This window comes from Rhinopithecus roxellana, chromosome 3, assembly GCF_007565055.1.
Source record: "Rhinopithecus roxellana isolate Shanxi Qingling chromosome 3, ASM756505v1, whole genome shotgun sequence".
Classification (NCBI taxonomy): Eukaryota; Metazoa; Chordata; class Mammalia; order Primates; family Cercopithecidae; genus Rhinopithecus; species Rhinopithecus roxellana.
The window spans coordinates 312,245-333,749 of NC_044551.1; the positions used below are offsets into that span (position 1 = coordinate 312,245).

At 38.6% G+C, this 21,505-nt stretch overlaps 1 protein-coding gene across 2 annotated transcripts in view; it reads left to right on the top strand.

Annotated features, from left to right (window-relative positions):
• The window catches only part of ARHGEF28 (Rho guanine nucleotide exchange factor 28), a 260,867-nt gene that overhangs the window by 81,612 nt on the left and 157,750 nt on the right, over positions 1 to 21,505 (top strand). For both annotated transcript variants that reach the window (XM_030927941.1, XM_030927942.1), the window contains exons 4-5: positions 16,116 to 16,299; positions 18,733 to 18,913. In XM_030927941.1, coding sequence (XP_030783801.1) covers positions 16,116 to 16,299; positions 18,733 to 18,913 — 365 coding nt within the window. The remainder of the gene's footprint in view (positions 1 to 16,115; positions 16,300 to 18,732; positions 18,914 to 21,505) is intronic.

A 21,505-nucleotide genomic window follows, 5' to 3' on the forward strand; every position in this document is an offset into this window, starting at 1 on the left:
TTCACTCTTATTAAAAATTTTTAGTGTTTATTTATTTATGATTTATTCAAATATAAATAGATCTTACCGAATGAGTCTTCATTGATTTCTATAATGACTTTGTCTTGGAAGAGTGATCAAAACCCTACTGCGACACATTACTGTATTCTTTGCATTTTGTAATAAACTTCTCATTTTTTTTACCTTGTCAATCATTGAGAGTTATGAGGAAGGACTGGGAACCTGGAAAAAGGCCAGAGTCTGAGTGGAGCATGGATCTTGTAACAAAAAGCAGAGCCTTCTTTCAGCCCTGTGTCTTACCCGTCATTAGTCACAATGCAACTTCATTATGTGTTCGAGGAAAGGAAATATCCCAGATTTTATTTAATTTTAGACCATAAATAAAATTGAATTTCTAGTTCATAAAATTAAGACCGTTCCTTTTATGAAATAGCATTCATAATAGTACCTTGTGCAAGGTCTCAGAAGCTCCAATTTGGAGTAAAGCATTGAATAGTAATATAATTATTCAACAGAATCTCACAATTTAATTTAATTTTTTTTTATTTTGAGTTTTTTGCTTGTTTGCTTTTTGGGCAGAAATCTTTTCTCAGAGATTTGTATAATTTTGACAATTAGGTTAACTGGGATAACACATTCTGATGTTTTATGTGTTGATGCTCAGATGACTTTGGAGTTGAAAGCCTCCCTGACCTTCCTGCTCCATCAAACTACCTTTCTTTACTTGTGTTCCCAGTAGCTTGACATGTCTGGCAAGCACCAAGCTTGACAACACCAGTGAGGGTATGCCATGTGGGTAAAGAACCCAAGGGGACCACAAGTGGCATCTGCAAAGACAGATGGCATCGTTCCTGTGAACACAGTAGCTTCTCTCCTAACCTATGGAGTAGGTCGAGTTGTCCTGGTTAGGTTTTCTAATTTAAGAGAAAAATAAAGCCCAGTTCCTTAAAAAAACGAAGAGGTCATATAAAGAATATTTCTCACATATGTTTACACTTACAAACAAATATATAACAGTTTGGAAGACTCAAGATATTTTTGCCAGAGTAAATTACTATTATTTTGAAAAACGAACTTGGACTCTTCCAGTTGTCTAGGTAAAAGTAGTTCATAGGATCAAAGGTCTCCTAACAGGCAGAAGTTCTTCTGCTCATTGTGGAACAGGTGGATTCTTTGTTATATCAATCATAAAAACATAACCAAACCTGTTTATTTATTTATTTATTTTGAGACAAAACCTCACTCTGTTGCCCAGGCTGGAGTGCAGTGGCATGATCTTGGCTCACTGTGACCTCTGCCTCCTGGGTTCAAATGATTCTCCTGCCTCAGCCTCCTGAGTAGCTGGGACTATAGGCATGTGCCACCATGCCTGGCCAATTTTTGTATTTTTAGTAGAGATGGGGTTTCACCATGTTGGCCAGGCTGGTCTCGAACTCCTGACCTCAAGTTATCCACCTGCCTTGGTTTCACGAAGTGCCAAATCTGGTTTTGTAAAGGTGCTACCATGAATTGAATCTGCAGGGAAAAAATATTAAAATATTTAACAAAACAAAGCATTACCTGGTAGATTGCTTTGACAAGTTTAAGAGTTGAGCTTTTCTCCTGCCTTTGTAATTGGTTCTATGAGTGAATGAAAATTTTAAGGTAAGCCAATTGAACTTTTGGAACTCTTCTACAGGAACGTTTTGGACTTAAATACAGCTGATGTATTTAGAGGATCAGCTTCTCATTCTGTGAGTCTATGGTTGGTTGGAGAGCTGTCCCCAAAGAAAACCAATTGGTGGAACTAGTAGGACCCACTGAGGGTGGCTTAGAGAATTTAGTATTTTAATTATTTATTCCAAAAATCAGATTAAGAGTATACTCCTTAACTTGCAAATAACACCAATAGAGTTATAACAACCACAACAGATTTAAACTTGAATCCAGAAATTAGAGAAATGATTCATTAGTTTCAAGGGCAAATCCAAGTACAAGTCACAGCATAATGAGTAGTAAGTTACAGAAAATATAGAAAACCTTGTCATGGCCCACCCATGTAATGTATAGGTAAAGTAATGTGATGCTCTACTATGGAGAAGGGTCGTTAGTATAACGCTCTGCTCTTGCCTAAATAGGGTCTTCATAAATTCGTTCCTTTTGAAGGAGAATGTTTGTTTTTCTATGCTTTACACATAATGGAAAGAAAAGGAAAAGAATTGCAGAGGCCCAAAAGACTTTAGAAGAAAGTTTATAAGAGTTAGGATTATCTAACAGTTCTTTTTTTCCCTAAATTGATTATTTTTTAAATTTCAGTAGCTTTTTGGGAAACAGTAGATGTTTGGTCCAGCAGTTCTTAAAATGTGTCTTGATTGTTCGGTGTTCACTTAAGAAGTTTAAAAAGCAGTTCTAATATTGCTTCTTATCTGCAGGAAAAGCCGTTACATAGGAATTAACAGTTCATTACAAAAGAGTGGATGGGAACTACTCATTTTATGTGACAGCCACATCTTGCTTCAAGCCACATACCCTGAACTTACTAGACAACAAGAGAAGGGAATGTGTGGCCTAGCAATATTTGACAGAGAAAAATATCTGTTTCTCTTTCTTTGAATAGAGAAAAGAGATCTGTAGCCAGTAGGAAGCAAGATTTGTTTAATGATTGAAATGGAGCATGGCTTGTGTTTTTATCTTTGAATACGTCTGCTGGCCATAGATACAGAAAGAAAATAGAGCAAGGCCCCAGAGCCTGGCACTGTGGGTTGGCCTGATGACTGCACTGTGTCTGGGTCTTACTAACCAGAGAAGGGCAAACTGATTTATAAGACTTACTTGCTGGCCCACAGACGAGGTAAAATGTCAGCTTTGTTACTCTGCCATAAAGCTGTGTACTGGACGGCAAGTTTGAAATAACATTAGCTGAAACACTAGTGGGTAGGAGACCCATAAAGGACAGATGTATTACAAAATACAGGAAATACAGGTTTCCGGGTTTTTTTTTTTTTTTTTTTTAGTTTTGAAATCAATACATTATGGATAACAACTGATTCTGGGGTTTTGTATGGTTCTCTTGGAAATCCTGACATTTTTCAAGGGATTGTGTACACACTCAGTATTGCTGTCTAGCCTTCTGTCACTTCTGATAGTATCTAATCAGACAAACATCTCTGCAGCTTTTCTGACATTTCAAGCTGGTAGTATACTCTTTCTGTTGCTAAGGCAACTCACTGGATGACTACTAGGGGTGGAGAGAATGTTCTTTAGATCCTGTGGCACTTGTTATGATGGTAAATTGATAAAATTGTTTTACAATCCTCAGCTATATATATATATATATATATATATATATATATATATATATATATATATGTATATTATTTGTGAAATTTTAAATCCTTAATTTTAAAATGTCTTCTTTGTCTTACATTCCTTTTGTAGTTTTTCATTTTTGAGGAATGTGTTTTCTGGCAGTAAAGAATTTAATATAGAATTAAACTTCTAAGGAAAAGGACTCCTCTCCCCCCAATCATTTGAATTCATTTTTCAGTTTAAGTAGGTAAACTCTTATTGAACACATTCTCTGTTTAAGGTACTACATGTTAAATAAGAAGCAACAGCTTAAACTCTTCCTTAAAAAATAAGCTTCCTACTTTTGTCTGGCAACAATGGCCCTCATACTGGAATAGAGAATTACGCACTTACTCTCACTTCTGGGAAATAGAACGTAGAGTTGGATTCAGGTCACTTTCTCTCCCTCAATTATAATTTTCAAGAACAAAAAATGTAAAGGGAAGCAAACAGCCTACCCTAATGTGCTTCCCAAAGCATTTGGGACTGTAGAAGGTTTTGAAGTCCCATTCCTGGCTTACCTCCTCTGGGGCTTTTCTCCTCTTAAAACGTAGCAGGATGCATATAGCAGTTTTTGCTTGCACGCAGGGGATTAAAACTGAATTTAAAAAATGACAGTAACCAAGGAATATCTTCATAACCTTGAAGGAAAAAGTTAAAATTTTGCTATTCACATAGATTTCTTATAGGATTTGAATGCTGGCAGTTGTCCTTGTACTATTTTATCTACAAACCAAATGAAACATTGGTTTGTAGATAAAACACTGGCTTTAAAACTAGCAATGTTTGGAGGTTAAAATCCCCACGATTAAAAAAGTTGGGTAGGAGAGATCTGGGGAGCAGAGTGAGGCAGGGAGTCAGAAAAGATGGTACATTCTTAGGGAAGTAACTAATTGTGCATCCTGTTGCAAAGTCCCCTTTCCTTGGCCCAGTGTTGTTTAAGAGGCCTTGTCTTGACGCTCTCAGATATAAGCCTTGGTGTGGGGATGAAGCTGTATAGATAGAAACCTCAAAAAATATTCTGTAATCCTACCCTAGGTCCCCACATACCTACTGTCCTCTTCTGCATAGTTGCTTTTACTTTGCAAGTTTGACATGAGAATGTATGTGTGCTGTGAGTGGCGACACATCAGGTCAATATCTGGAGGAGAGAAGAAGCATGAGTGACGGGCGTTAGCCTGGGTCCTTAGAATTCACTCAGCTCGGGTTCCTTCTGCTTATTTTCCCCTCACTCTCAATTTGTTGACTTTTTTTTTTTAAAGATGGGGTCTCACTGTATTGCCCAGGCTGGTCTCAGACTTCTGGGCTCAAGTGATTCTCTTTCCTTATCCTCCCGGGTAACTGGGACTATAGGTGTGTGCCACCACAACTAGGTAATTTTTTTTTGGCTCAAACGATCCTCCTACCTCAGCCTCTGAGTAGCTGGGACTACAGGCATGAGCCACCACACCTGGCTGGTTCTCTTTTCTTGCCCTCTTTAAAAAAATCTATTTTGAGGCTGGGCATGGTGGCTCATGCCTGTAATCCCAGCACTTTGGGAGGCTCAGGTGGGTGGATCACTTGAGGTCGGGAGTTCAAGACCAGCCTGACCAATATGGTGAAACTGTGTCTTTACTAAAAATACAAAAATTAGCCAGGCGTGGTGGCACATGCCTGTAGTCTCAGCTACTTGGGAGGCTGAGGCAGGAGAATTGCATGAACCCAGGAGATGGAGGTTGCAGCGAGCCAAGATCGCACCACTGCACTCCAACCTGGGTGACAAAGCAAGACTCCCTCTCAAACAACAACAACAACAACAAAATCTATTTTGAGCTTTTTATTCTTGTGTAAATTTTTCTTCACTACTCACATCTTCCCATCTGCAGTTTATAGTAGGAGATACAAGTATATATAGTATTATATGAGTCCATCCCTGATTTTTAAAAAGTAGTCCGCAGTTCTTATAGTATATGACTCTCCTATGTTTCTTGTCAAAACTTTTAATTTTTATAGTCTTGATTTTTTTGTTGTTGACTTTAATGTATTTTTCCTTGACAAGTACATGAGATATATCACTGCAGTTGAGGCCAATTCAAGCCATCCTTTGTATAATGGGAGGCATTAATAGTTAAGAACTTGAGTTTTGGAGGTAGAAAAATCTAGGTTCAAATCCTTCATGTTCCATATGCTACTTAAGTGAGCTGAGCAATTGCATAATTATGTCAAGGCTTAGTTTCTGCCCCTATAAAATAAGGATAATAATAGTATATACATCATAGAATGACTGTCAGGATTAAATGAGATAATGCATATAAAGTGCTGAATAAAGGTTAGCTCTTTATAGAAACAAGAAAGGTAACATCCTTATAGTCACTGACACTGAGTAAGAATGAAAGAAATGTGGTGTGGTGGTTCATTTCTTTTTTTCATTCATGGATAATCATTGCCCATCAGTATTCCTGGTTGACTTTTTTCCAACCTCCCCTTCCTCCCTCAAGATATGGCAGCACCTTTTATACCGATTTCCTGTTTGGTTTATCCCATTTACCTTCCTCTTCTAGTTTCACCAGAATATCCCTTGTTGATTGTGCCTTACTAGTGAAGGAAAGGATGAAATCATCCATTGAAGCTGTAGCTCATACCCAAAGAGTATAATATTTCTAAATCTGGGACTCTGGACAGAAGACACTGGCTTCCAGTGCAAGGGCACTGAGTGGACCCTGCCTGGCTGTAGGCGAATGGCCCGTTTCCTGGTTGTGTTTGAAGGCAGACTACCAATGCAGACTTCCAAGTGCCATCTGCGAGGCATGATGAGTCCACACTTTTTCTGCTTGTCAATAATAAAATTAGACTGCAATGTATTTTCATTTGTCTCCCAAACAGAACAGGGTCCCTGGAGAGTCAAGTGGGAGGGCGTCTGAGAATTCTAGCTCGTCTGGGGTGGAAGGGGAGATCTTGCAGAAGAGTGCCTGCACACGGCTGGCTATCAGCAAATATCTGTTGGGTGGATGAATGGTGGAGTTGAATCATAGCCTTGAAGCAACATTAACAAATGGAAGAAAAATCGATACAGGCTGAAAAGGAGGAGGTATGCCATAATTGCTACTTACAACACCTAATGACCGCCTGCTGCCCGAAGCGTGGGATTACAGCACATTTGTCTTAATAGCACATCTGGTATGCTACACTGATGCAATTACGGTGCCCGGTAAGCAGGGAGCTAGTTCCTTGCAATTATGCCCTTAAATTGTAACCAGAGGAAAATTGTTTTCAAACATACCACATATCTATTTAGTGACTGTTTATTGTAGTTTTTTTGTATTAAAAAGATCAGAGAAATGTGTAAAACTGCTTAGTCCCCCCAATACTGGCATTTATAGTTCTTGAGAGCCCTGTCCCAATTTGTTATTTTCATTACAGCCCCCTCACAATCCCAGGTAGTAGGCTGGGCAGATATCATATCCGTTTTACAGATTAAGCAACTTGAAACTTGAGAATTAAATGACTTTCCATTTCATTCTAGCTGTTAGCTGAAGGCTTGGTATGTGTTCAAATCCAGAGTTTGGAAACCTTGGTCTCCCCACCTTTGCACCATACAGTGTTGTATCTGGATTCTTAATGTCTTATACTGGTGGCTACATGCATAATTTAGTTTGGAAATATCCCCAGAATGTGAAGGTCAAAAATTGAGTTGCCGTCTTGAAATTCTGATAAAGACTTTTTAAAGTTGCAACTGATTTAGTACTCATTCCACAAGCTAAAATAAAGTATGTCTTGCCAATATGAGATGCAAAATCCAGGAACTCCTTCCAGTGTTATACATCACTATGTGAATTTTCTGGTATGAAAGTGTGTGTGATGGGTGTTTTCCCAGATTATTTTCAGGTGATCTTCAGCCGGGGGTGGTTGTAATATGAGTGTCTCGACTGTGCTGAAGCAGAAAAGAAGTTTTAGGGAACAAAAACCTGCCATTGTGCTTGTTTCAGTCCTCCTCCTCTACCTTTTGGGCTTATGATCCAGCCATGCCCACCATGTTGGTCTCATGCTCTGTAGAACGTCCTGATTTCATGTCTTTCTTATGAGTGTATTTGTATTTGCAATTGCTATTCTGGACTCACCAACCTCTGATCTCCTGTATAGAAGGCTGATTTGTTTATCATGCCAGAGCTCTGAGTAGGCTGTGTAAATGGAAGATGCTCTAAGGCACAACCCCTTTCTCATTCTCATTGAGAATGAAAACATCTTAAAGATTGTGTATGATACCCATGCTAAATTCTCTCTTCTGCTCTCCATGTAAATTTTTGATAATTTTTTTTATTGTACTTTTTGTTCATCATTTTTGGCATTTTATAAATATCTGTAAATTTTCATATCATGATACGTGATGTAGGTTGAATTAATTTAACATGCAGATTAGTTTTCTTGTAGTCCAGACAGTTTCCTTACTTCTATTCACACTCTTTGTGTCGAGAGCTACACAAATGAACTAAGCCTAGAGCTATAGTTCATCACATAGTGATTTCATGGGCCAGATATTTATAGACAGTCCCTGATTTATGATGGTTTGATTTATGATTTTGATTTTATCATTGTGTGAAAGCTGATGTTGTGAAAGCAATATACATTCAGTAGAAAGCGTACTTCAAATTTTGAATTTTGACCTTTTCCTGGGCTAGCCATATGCAGTATCATACTCTTGTGATGCTGGACAGTAATGGTGAGCCACGGCTCCCAGTCAACCAGCCACACAATCACAAGAGTAATCAGTCAATACTCCACAGTGCATTGTGTGGCCAGTGGTTTTTGGATATTATGTTTTGTGTTTGGCCATCCTATCATATTTACAAAACACCTGTTTTCAACTTACACTATTTTCTACTTATGATCGGTTTATTGAGATATAATTCCATCATGAGTCAAAGAGTATCTGTATTTTATTCTGAACAAAAGTAAGCTAGCTGTATGCTTCTCAAGGGCAGGGAACACCACACCCATCTTTGTATCCACAGGGCCTGGCAGATAATAATGGTCTCATCAATATTGGTCTACTAAATGACTTAGATGAACAAATTGAGACCTGTATGAATACATATGTGGCTTTGGAAATCAGAATGGAACTTATTTTAATAAATTGAATTTAATGTGAATTTAAAAGAATTAGTCTTCTAAAAACGTATTGTGTTGAATACATTTCAATGACTCCACTCAGGTGTTGTGAAACATTACTTAGCCCTAAAAAATATAAGTACTTCTGAATTGACTTGTATTGAAAAATATTATTTGCTTCTAGATTATTGAATCCATCACATTTTAGCTTTAATATTTTGCTAAATGTTTAAGTGCTTTCCTGGTTTAGCAGTAAGTAATATAGATTAAAAATCACTTGTAAAACTCACAGAGTTTGTTGTTCTTTGGTAAAATCTTATATGTAATGGATCTTAATTAAGAGCTGACTGGGTAGGCTGTGTTATACAAGGAAGATATAGGTTTGTATATTGGTAACCACTTATTTATTTAAATTAGCAGATCCCAACTCTGGCTTTGCATTGGAATCACTTAGAATCTTTGGAAAAGTGTGATGCCTTGGCTCTGCCCCAGAAGTTCTGATTTAATTTTTCTGGAGAGGACCTTGAACATTTAAGTCTTATTAAAAACTAATAAAATAAGTTAAATAATTAACCAAGGTCTCCAGAACTCACAATCGCTGCTAGAGGAAATGTAAGTTATTACAACCGTTTTGGAAAACACAGCAGCATTATCTAATACATTTAGAGAAACTAGTATCTCATAGCAAATCCGTTCCACAGCAATTCCATTCCTACCTATAAACCCTAGCAAGAAAACATGCTGATATGGTTTGGCTGTGTCCCCACCCAAATCTCATCTTGAATTGTAACTCCCACAATTCCCACATGTCATGGGAGAAACTGGTGGGAGGTGATTGAATTATGGGGGTGGGTCTTTCCCATACTGTACTTATGATAGTGAATGAGTCTTATGAGATCTGATGGTTTTTAAAATGGGAGTTTACCTGCACACTCTCTCTCTCTTGCCGACACCATGTAAGAAGTGCCTTTTGCCTTCTGCCATGATTGCTAGGCCTCCCTAGCCACATGGAATTGTAAGTCCATTAAACCTCTTTCTTTTGTAAATTGCCCAGTCTCAGGTATGTTTTTAATAGGTAGTATGAAAATGGATTAATACAGTAAATTGGTACCACTAGAGTGGGGTGCTGCTGAACAGATACCTGAAAATGTGGAAGCAACTTTGGAAATGGGTAACAGGCAGGGGTTGGAACAGTTTGGAGGGCTTAGAAGAGGACAGGAAAATGTGCAAAAGTTTGGAACTTCCTAGAGACTTATTGAATAGCTTTGCCCAAAATGATGATAGCAATATGGACATTAAAGTCCAGGCTGAGATAGTCTCAGATGGAAATGAGAAACTTGTTGAGAACTGGAGCAAAGGTTACATTTTAGCAAAGAGACTGACAGTATTTTGCTCCTGTCCTAGAGATTCATGGAATTTTGAACTTGAGAGTCATGATTTAGGGCATCTGGTGGAAGAAATTTCTAAGCAGCAAAGCCTTCAAGAAGTGACTTGAGTGTTGTTAAAGGCATTCAGTTTTATAATGGAAGCAGAGCATAAAAGGTTGGAAAATTTGCAGCCCGACAGTGCAATAGAAAAGAAAATCCCATTTTCCGAGGAGAAATTCAAGCTGGCTGCAGAAATTTGCATAAGTAATGAAGAACTGAATATTAATCCCCAAGACGATGGGGAAAATGTCTCCAGGGCATGTCAGAGGTCTTCATGGGAGACCCTCCCATCACAGGCTCAGAGGCCTAGGAGAAAATCGTTTCATGGGCTGGGCCCAGGGTTCCCATATTATGCAGTCTAGGGACTTGGTGCCTGGCATCCCAGCTGCTCCAGCTGTAGCTGAAAGGAGCCAACGCAAAACTTGGGCCATGGCTTCCGAGGGTGCAAACCTCAAGCCTTGGCAGCTTCCACAATGGTATTGAGCCTGCGAGTGCACCAAAGTCAAGAATTGAGGTTTGGGAACCTCCACCTAGATTTCAAAGGATGTATGGAAATGCCTGGATGTCCATGACAGAAGTTTGCTGCAGGGGTGGGGCTCTCATGGAGAACCTCTGCTAGGGTGGTGTGGAAGGGAAATATGGGGTGGGACCCTGACACAGAGTTCCTACTAGGACACTACCCTAGTGGAGCTGTGAGAAGAGGGCCACCATCTTCCAGACCCCAGAATGGTAGATCCACTGACAGCTTGCACTGTGCACCTGGAAAAGCCACAGACACTCAACATCAGCCCATGAAAGCAGCTGGGAGGGAGGCTGTACCCTGTGAAGCCACAGCAGTAGAACTGCCCAAGACCATGGGAATACACCTCTTGCATCAGTGTGACCTGGATGTGAGACATGGAGTCAAAGGAGATCGTTTTTGGAGCTTTAAGATTTGACTGCTCCACTGAATTTCAGAATTACGTAGGGCCCGTAGCCTCTTTGTTTTGGCCAATTTCTCCTATTTGGAATGAGTGTATTTACCCAATGCCTGTACCCCCATTGTATCTAGGAAGTAACTAGCTTGCTTTTGATTTTACAGGCTCGTAGGCAGAAGAGGCTTGCCTTGTCTCAGATGAGACTTTGGACTGTGGACTTTTGAGTTAATGCTGAAATGAGTTAAGCCTTTGAGGGACTGTTGGGAAGGCATGATTGGCTTTAAAATGTAATTTGGGAGGGGCCAGGGACAGAATGATATGATTTGGCTGTGTCCTCACCCAAATCTCATCTTGAATTATAACTCCCACAATTCCCATGTATCATGGGAGGAACCTGGTGAGAGGTGATTGAATTATGAGGATGGGTCTTTTCCGCACTGTTCTCATGATAGTGAATGAGTCTTACGAGATCTGATGGTTTTCAAGATGGGAGTTTCCCTGCAAGCTCTCTCTTGCCGCTGCCATGTAAGAAGTGCCTTTTGCCTTCCACCATGAGTGTGAGGCCTCCCTAGCCACGTGGAACTGTAAGTCCATTAAACCTCTTTCTTTTGTAAATTGCCTAGTCTCAGGTATGTCTTTATCAGCAGCGTGAAAATGGACTAATACACATGCAAATATCAGAAAAAATCATTTATCCCATGTCTGTATGTGTATATATATGTGTGTGTGAGAGAGAGGCAGAGGGAGACAGAGAAAGAAAAACAGGGAGATACACTCATACCAATGGACCCCAGAGGTACAAATACCCCTTTTCCTTTCCTAATCACATTCTTCTCTTTTTCCTAACAGGTATTATGCTGACTTTTATAATAGCCATTTCCTTGCTTTTCTTTATAGTGTTATAACCTATGTATATATGCCTAAGTAATAATCTTAACTTTTACTCTTCTTGAAGTTCATATTAATTGAAACATATCCTGTGTATATTGTGACTTGATTTTTCCCCCTTGACATTATATTCATTACTTCCTTCTGTGTTAATCTGTAATTCATTTTGATTGTTAGAATATTGTTGTATGATTGCACTGCAATTTATTCCTTTGATGAACATTAAGATTACTTTGAATTTTGACCATTTATAATTTTTTACATGGTTTCTTGCTAGGGTTTATAGGTAGGAATGGAATTGTTGTGGACTGGATTTGTGTTAGTTTCTCTAACTTTATTAGGCTATGTTGCTGTGTTTTCCAAAGGGGTTGTAACAGTTTGCATTTCCTCTAGCAGTGATTGTGAGTTCTGGAGACCTTGGTTAATTATTTAACTTATTTTATTATTTTTAATAGACGTTTTAAGAAGTTTTAGGTTCATGGCAAAATTGAGTGGAAGATACAGGTATTTTCCCATATATTCTCCGCCCCTACACATGTATAGCCTCCCCTATTATCAATACGCCCCACAGAATGGCACATTTGGCTATGATCGATTAGCCTACATTTGAGAGGTTAATTTATTCTTTAATCTCCCAAGCTAAGCCTTTGGCTAATTGAAAGGTATGACCAGATCTTGTGTAGATATGATAATGGTTCCAAATTGACCAGTAACAAAACCACTTTCCTTTAGTAACACTCAAACTGTCTGACTTTCCTTGCCCTTGTGCTTCAGATGCCTGGAAGCTCTCTTGACCTGTGCTGTTTTTGCAGAATCGTAACCATAGAGTTAGAACAGGATTGAACACTCTTAGGAACCTTGGATCTTTATTGTGACAGACTCATTTGATGGGCAAAGAAACTGATGCCTGGCAGAATGAGAAGCACAAAGTCTGCACTCCCTTCCTATCTGGGTCAGATGGACTCCTGTTATGCAGTAAGGAATGGCTTATTGAATGGCACAGCCTGTTCAGTTCCTTTTTGTGTCTCAGTGTTCATGCTGTCATGATGTTATAGGTCATACCTTTTAATGTTTGCCATTAGAGCAATTATTAGTAATTCTGCTTTGGTTGCATTAGTTCAAATAACTCCTGGCACCAACCAAACAGGAAGAGACATTTAGTTAGTTAAAGAAATTATTTTAAACACTCCCACCTCTGCCAAATTGTATAACCTCTTTCCACAATTTGTTTTCCTGGCCGATGTTAAGAAATCTGAAACTCTATAACAAGCAGAATTATTTATATATGTCATGATGCTTCCTATTTCAAGCTGTTTGCCTTACTCTGCACTCTGAACTTTCATACTGAATGAGAAAGCTCTCTCTTAGAACATTTTGGTCAGTTTCTATTTGTTTTCTTTAAACATCAGAAGATTCTCTCTTCCACTGCCTTCCCTCCTCCCCTGGAAGTGGGTAGATTCTCAGAAAGAGAGTCAACAGTGAGCCATTCAGGCCTGCATGTTTACTGTTCTCTCTCATTGAACAAGATGTGAGGATGGAGCCAGAAGGAGAGAAGAGGGAGCTGGATTAGCAGAACAAGCTTGGAGAGCTCTCCTGGTGGAGGAAACAGATCTGTTCACACTCACACTGTTGGTCAGGTTGAATACAGTGAAATACACTCCAGGTTTAATGGTATTTAGGGCATTGCACCAGACATGGCAGAAAGTGTTACTTAAATTGATACCATGTTTCCCTTTACCAATGGTATAATTTGAAAAGGGGACACAAAAGGTTTAGATGTTCCCTTTTGATCATTTTTTTGGGAGGGGAAAGAAAATTACAATCTGTACAACCATGGAATATTTCTTAATATATCCAGATTAGGAAATATGTCTTAGAAATTCCATCCTGGCCAGGTACGGTGGCTTATGCCTATAATCCCAGCACTTTGGGAGGCCAAGGCAGGTGGATAACCTGAGGTCAGGAGTTCAAGACGAGACTGGCCAACATGGTGAAAACTCATCTCTACTAAAAATACAAAAATTAGCTGAGGGCAATGGCATGTGCCTGTAATCCTAGCTACTCAGGAGGCTGAAGCAGGAAAGTCCTTTGAAACTGGGAGGCAGAGGTTGCAGTGAGCCAAAATCGCACCACTGCATTCCAGCCTGGGCAACAGAGCGAGACTCCATCTCAAAAAAAAAAAAAAGAAATTCCATCCTAGTATGCCTGGTTAATATCTCATGCTGACAGGTTTTCCTGTGTTGTGGAGTACACATGCACATATGTATGCATATGTATATTTGTTACCTGATCCTAACAAGTCTCTTCCTGGTTATCATTTAAAAAGGAAGAAAAATGCAAATATTATCCAACATTTTAGATACCGTGCTGGGAATCTAAAAACAAAAACCTTACTTTTTAATCAAAGGAGTATAATGGTCAAAAGTTAAAGAATAAAATAGTCAAAGATAAGTTCTGTAATAGCTAACATAGTTCTTTCAATTTTCATAAAGCTGAAGATATCAAGTATATTAAACAAATGTCTGGCAGGAATGTATTGCCTTGTCTGTTTTTAGATATTTTGGTATTTTGAATGTTGTTTTACTGGGGGGATATGTTCTGCGTCACACAGATGACTGATAGAGCAAATATACTGGTAAGTTGGTGGCGTTTTACTGTGATGAGTTCATTTGCATATTATAAGTATAATGCCTTACATTCATTGATCTAGATACCTATATCTCTATAGATATAGATATATAAACAATTAAAAATTTAAACTAAGCCTTTTTTTTGCATTCATTTATGGTGGAGTGTTTCCTTCTAATTGTTTCAAATTAGAGCTTTGTAGAAACCTGGCGTCCCAAATCTCATCATTATCGCAGCCTGCTGGTAAGACGAAGTTGAGTTTATTGGCTACTATGGTATGGGAGAACACAGCCTCCACAGGGCCTTAGAGGTGTCTTGAAGGGGGAGCAGTGAGGTGAAAATTTATTGAGAACTTGAAGTTTGGCTTAATGAGGGTCTTTTTTTTGAGACAGGGCCTCACTTTGTGGCCCAGGTTGGAGTGGAGTGGTGCAATCTCCACTCACTGCAACCTCTGCCTCCTGGGCTCAAGCGATCCTCCCACCTCAGCCTGCTGATTAGCTGGAACCATAGGCGAGTGCCACCATGCCAGTTTAATTTTTGTATTTTTTGTAGAGAGTGGGTTTTACCACATTCACCAGGCTGGTCTCGAGCTCCTGGGCTCTAGTGATCCTCCCACATTGGCCTCCCAAAGTGCTGGGATTACAGGCATGAACCACCATACCCGGCCTTATAAGGGTCTTTTAATGTTGGGGATGGTGGTGGGCGGGGCATGTTGGACAGGGAAGAAGCTTGATCAGGACTCGGGAAGGATCATAATGTAGTTAGGATTGCTTTTAGGGTTTAAACTGCTTTTTGTTGGTTTCTACTGAACAGTTGGTTAGTCTTGCGGAAGGTTCCTATAATGAGCAATCATTCATTTGCCTGGGCAAGTGGCTCCTGGAATAGTAAAATCGTGCTAATGAAGATAATGGAATAGTAAAATAGTGTTAATATGGACAGGAAACTGGAGAAGTAGGTCATTTTGTTCTCAGTGTCCATTTTAAAGTGAACAATTCAGTGTATAGACTATTCAAACTAAGTAATTTAAACATACACAAACTGTAGAGATTTTAACAGCCAATTGCCATGCAATGCCACAAATGCTCAATAGCTTTCGTTTGCCAGACATGATGCTAGGTATTGGGAATAAAATACCTCAAGGACCCCTCTGCCTGGAAGATGATAGCGGAGAGTGGCCAACGCCACAGTGGAGCTGATGCACACGGACCGACCAAGGGCTCTCTGTGCAGGGGCCTTACAGGCCGAGCTTCCTGAGCAGCGCATTGGGGTGGCTTTGACAATATTGACATAATCTCAGGGATTTGGTAGATGGGTAAAAGCACTGCTGTGAAGTTTGAGAACGACCCATATGAAGCCATTTCTGTTACTGCTTCTCATCAGGGGAAGAGCAGTGTTGAGGACAAAGGGTAGAAACAGAGGTCCCTCTACAGCCTTGGCCTCTGAGAGCCTCCCTGCCTGAGCAGCAGGATCTCCTCAAGGAACTCTTCGCATATCAACAAGTGTCTGTTGCCAAAGAATGGTCCTTTTCTAGAACCTGCTTCCCTAGATGACTGCACTGCATGTCTAGTGAAAGAGGATGTGAATGTGTGATGCAGTAGGTGGAAAGAACACTCTGCCTATGCTGAGCGGACCTGGCCCCAGCACCTACTGCCTACCTGGCCATTCACAAACCTCTTGAACTCTCCAAATTTGTAAAATGAGATATAGTGATTAGGTGCCATTGTTAATTTCTTCCAACTCTGACATTCTTATTATGTCTAAATACATTGTCCTTTTGATAAAATATGTAAAACAAACTTTGTAAATGGAGGAATTAATATGGCATGTGTTTTTTCCTCTTCAGTATCTTCTCACAGAGAATCTCTCCTACACCTGGCTATGAGATGGGGCCTGGCTAAGCTTTCCCAGTTCTTCTTGTGTCTCCCGGGGGGAGTCCAGGCCTTAGCTTTACCCAATGAAGACGGTGCCACACCATTAGACTTAGCTTTACGTGGTGGACACTCCAAGCTGGTGGAAGACGTCACAAAGTGAGTTTAGCTACTTGATAGTCTCTCTCTTAATCTATTTCTATAAAGTTGGCCAAGCATTATAGAAAAATGGAAATAACCAAATCACAAGCTAATGTTGGTTTATGTTTTACTGTTAGCTCTCATGCACATATGTAGATCATATAAACAGATATATTGATATAATTGGTATTAATGTTTCATGAGGGTGAGACAGGAAAAAAGGTCTCAAAAGGCTCTGAAAGGAGTGATAATGAAAAAAAATTGGGGAAATGCTAGCATTTAGATTTCAGCTTAAATGTCACCCCTTCTGTGTTATTCTCTTTGATGATTATGATTAATTCACAGTGTTAAGTATGAGTAACATTATGACTAATTCACAATATTAATTTATAATTATATATGTGATCATTTGTTTCATATATATCTCTTAATCCTTTGAGGTCTGGGACTATTTCTGTTTTACCCACTGCAATACTCTAGTACGATGTCCAGCATATAATATTTGTTGAAAGGATATAAATTTTTTTTGTATCAGTGAATAACAGACAAATGCCATGGTATGATTTAACCAATGTGGTGGTCAGTGTGGTCTGATGAAATAGTGTAAAGAAAATAATTTGTAAACTATAATGTTATCTGTGTTAATGAGGGTGTCAACACTTCCATTGAATAATGAGTGTATTGTTGGTTACTTAGAATGGTTCAGGTCAGTCATTATTCTTAGCTTATGAAAGATGGATTCATATATAGTGATTTTTTTTGACTTAACGTGGTAAAAAACCAAAGTATAAATGGGAAAGTACATTGAAAATTATAACATGCTACATAAATATTAACCATTGTTAGAGTAAATGCTACATAAATATTAAATATTATTACAGTATTATTACGTGGCATGTTCAAATGGACTGGCTTTTCTTGTTTGGCTCATGGAACTCCGTGTAATTAATTTATGGTTGTGTAGTACATAAGTGGACATTAGAGTAGAAATCAGAGCTTTTTGTTTATTTATTTTTTCTCATTTGATCAAACGACCATCAACCAAGGGACAAGCCTATCTGGAGGGAATTGTCCTTTTCCTTGTTTTAACATGACCCCACTTCCTTGGCTAAAAAGGGCAAGGCAAGAACACTTCCTTTGACTCATTCATTGTGAACAGTTCTGTGTTCCACTGAGGTCCTAGAGGCATACTTCATCTGTTGGTAGCTTTATATCTTTGTACTGTGTGTAAGATGAGACGATACGTGTTTAAAAAGTTTCTAGGTCTAATAAATCCATTCATGGATGGGATTAGAAGTAGACTGTAAGCTAAATTCTGGTGATAGGTGATAGAGCTTCCATATTCTAAATTAACAGCAATGACCTTATTGCTCAGGTTCAGAGACCATTCATCTCAGTGACTTGTTACTGGCATGGGGAGTTATTTTCTGGAAACTTCTGGAGTCCTTGCCAGTAATGAGTGTCAAGAGTTTGGAGAGGTCCCCCAAGACTTAGAGTACAACTGTTCTTTATGAATCTCTTTTTGTCACTCCATCTGATGGAGATAACATATACTTCATTGGAAATATACTATATTTTTGTAAAGCAAACATTCATTAACAAAATAAGGTCATGTTAAAAGAGGAAAGGGGCATAGAGCTAGTTCTGTGAATTGAGGAATCTGGAAACAATCTGGTGGGAAATGACATGCTGAGGTGTGCTGTAATCCAAGAACATTAATATTTCCCTTTGAGATTTCTTTACTGTTACTCTTAAAGGACGTTATAAGTCATCCAAAATATTGCAATACTAACCATGAAGCCTACATGTAATTTACAAATGTACAAATCTTCTCAGCCAAGATACAACAGAAAATAAGTGTATATTCAAGAATTTAGGTGGAAATGTCGTTCCTTTATGTATGAGTGTATTCAGAAATACAACACGATCAAATTTGTGCATGTTTTAATTTGCATAAGAAAGGATTTACAACAATGGTACCATGTGTTATGAATATCTCACTTGTTTGTAACATCCAAACCTCACCATGTTCCCTAGAGAGCATATCTGTTTCCACAGTAATCACCTAATAAATCATTGGCTGCCAGCTAATTTGTTCTACTACAGGTAGCCCCATTAAAGTGAGAGGCATCTTTTCAGATTAAAAGGAGAATGAAATGTTGAGGTAAAGTACTATATTTAAAATTCAGTACTGTTTCATTCTTTATGTAAACCTTTAAAGTATGTAGTATATGTCAGTGGTTTTCAATAGACTTCTTCTCTAGGTGGAAAAAGAAAGGTGGCTGTGTTAGTATCTGTTTTCATGATCTTATGTATTTATCGCACATAGGTGACTTTCAAGGATCATTTTGCCAGTTGGATTTGTGAGATCGGGGCAGTGATCCTAAGTGCTGGGATCCTGGGGCTGGTGTCTTTAAAGCTCTGTGTGGGTTTTGATTTGTGTTTTTTCAGTTTTCAGGGCAGATGGTCGCCGAGCTTCTCCCGAGTGCAGCTCAGTGAAGAAGCCTCCTTGCATTACATTCACTCATCGGAAACACTGACCCTGACCCTTAACCACACAGCCGAGCATTTGTTGGAGGCAGATATTAAACTCTTCCGGAAATACTTTTGGGATAGAGCCTTTCTTGTCAAGGTTTGTACATAGTGATTCTGGCATACAATAATGCATGCTTCAGAGAATGCAGGCATCAATTTCTTATTATGAGAACAGTATTTTTGGGGGGTAGGACTTTTATTTAATGAAACCTTGGGGGACATGAAATTGGAAACTGCATTAGATCAGTAGAATGAAGATTATTATATATTTTATAGTAGTTTGTATAATATTTTCATTTTCTTTTCTGAGCCAATCTTTTCCATAGTTGGCTTTTAGTACTTTAATATTGGATGTTTTCTCTTAATGTATTGATTGTATTATAATTATTATCTAAAGCAGTTACATTTAGGGCTATCTTACATGTATAGTATCTATTCCCGGATTTTCATATTGCTCAAATGTAGTTAAGCATTTGTTCCAGTGCAGAATCCAGTACAGAATCCAGTACAGATTCTACTCGAATGGAAACAGGTAAAAACCTAGTTCTTTTCCAAAGAGGTTTTCCCCTTCTCATCATGGTCCAAACCCCACCTTTGAGTGCTATCATAGCATGCCCATCTCAGGGTTTAAAACATTTCAACTTTATCTCTCTTTTTTTCTTTTTTGGTAGATTTTGAAAGAATATTAAGAATATTTCCGTCTTTTAATTATGATTAATCAAAGTCTTATTTTGAGTAAGGGGGCTTGAGTCCATCTAGTTGGCAGTGCTCCAGGGTCTAATGGACACTAACCAGATCCTGTGGCCTCCTGTGTTCTCAAGCACATTGCTTCACAAGGCACAGGTCTCATGACTATTTAGGATTTACAGAGTAAAAAGTCAACTTAGAAAACCATTATTATCATTGACCACAGGTTCAGCTTTTGTAGAATATTTGCTTCATATAATTGAAATAATTATTCACATAATTCATATAATTGAAATAAGCCAAAAATGTTATGTATCAAACAAAGATTATTATTGGCTTACTCCATATAGAGTTTTATTTAAACAGTTAAAATAAAACATGGTCTTCAGAGTATGATCTTTCTCTCTTTGCTAGGTTTTAGGGAATTTGGTTTGTAATTTTCTGACATACAGCATAACATACAGTATATACAGAATGAGGGTCGTCTTTTAAGGATGCTTGTCATTTAAAACTACTCAAGCTAGCTGGGCACGGTGGCTCATGCCTGTAATCCTGGCACTTTGGGAGGCCGAGGTGGGTGGATCATGAGGTCAGCAAATCAAGACCATCCTGGCCAACATGGTGAAACCTCGTCTCTACTAAAAATACAAAAATTAGCTGGGCGCAGTGGCATGCGCTCAGCCATCATTGTGGTTTCTCACCAAAGCACCAAGTGGTGGTTATTCCGGCTGGGCATACACTTGGTTTTGCCATGCATCAGTTCCAGGGGGACAGAGCTCAGCCAAGTGTCTTTCCTTGGAAGACATGCTCAGACAGCGGCATGGCACTTGGTGACTATCCTGAAAAGAACAGAACAAACTCTATTGAACGTTTGCTTCATTATAAAATCCTCTAAAGTCTTAGGCTAGATTTTTGATTTCTCATATACGTTTGAGATAATACTGATGACCTTGGGGAAGATTTATGATGAATAAATCTAGATACCTCAATAATTTATTGTAGTGGACTTCATAATCACAAGGCCAAATGGAGATGGCTCTCCGGTTTCTATGAGATTTTCATCTTATGAAAAACACTTGATACAAGAATCAGTGAGAGTGGAATGGCCTTATGTTTCAAGTTTCCACATCCCTCTTTTTCCTTCCTTTCTTGAGGTATATGGCTGTTAGTAAGCAGAGAGACCAAGAAGGAAGGGCTGAGAAATTCTTTATGACATCCAAAGGTGTTAATTGTTACTTGCCTGACAAAGTGATTCTATTGTATTCTTATCTAAATTTTTTGTGGTGCATATTACCTGGTTAGATATTATTTTAAATGTAAGCAAGTGATAGTTATTTTATAGGTTGTCCACACTAAAGCTTTATAACTTTGGATGATAAATATTATGAGATTACATATAGATTTTGTATAAAAAGTATTCATGCTTTATTGAATCTTATCTAAAAGTCTGTTTTGATATGACAGCTATAGATGGTGACTTTGATTTGAGTGACTGATCTGTTCTCACTGAACTACAGCCCATATTCAGTCTTCTCCAAGGAGACATGTTTAGTCTCCAGGTTTGGGTGTTGCTTAGTTATTTGTAGTCCTGTAGAACAATGATAGTAAAACCTTGCTGTGGAAACCCGAGTTTGCTTTACAATATATAAGAGCTCTCCAGGTGAACCCAGTTAGAAGTCATACTTGTGCAGAGTTGTAAAGGATTCATACTTTCACACTGTATTTCAGTTGACAGTGATGGCCTGACAGTTTCTAATAAACATTAAATGTTAAAATGGAAGGTGGTGCTAAATATCCAGACCGTAAAGACAGAATATTAGGAAATTAAATAATAAGCAAACTGTTAGCCATGTCTTTTAATCACTTTTTAGTTGTTTCGTCGTAACAATCCGAATGCTGATAATTCCACTCTAGAGCTTGGCTAAAATTAATAAGCAACTAGGAAATTTAAGTTTTTAAAGGTATATTCAAAATTATTTATAAGGATAAAAATTAAGTCTGA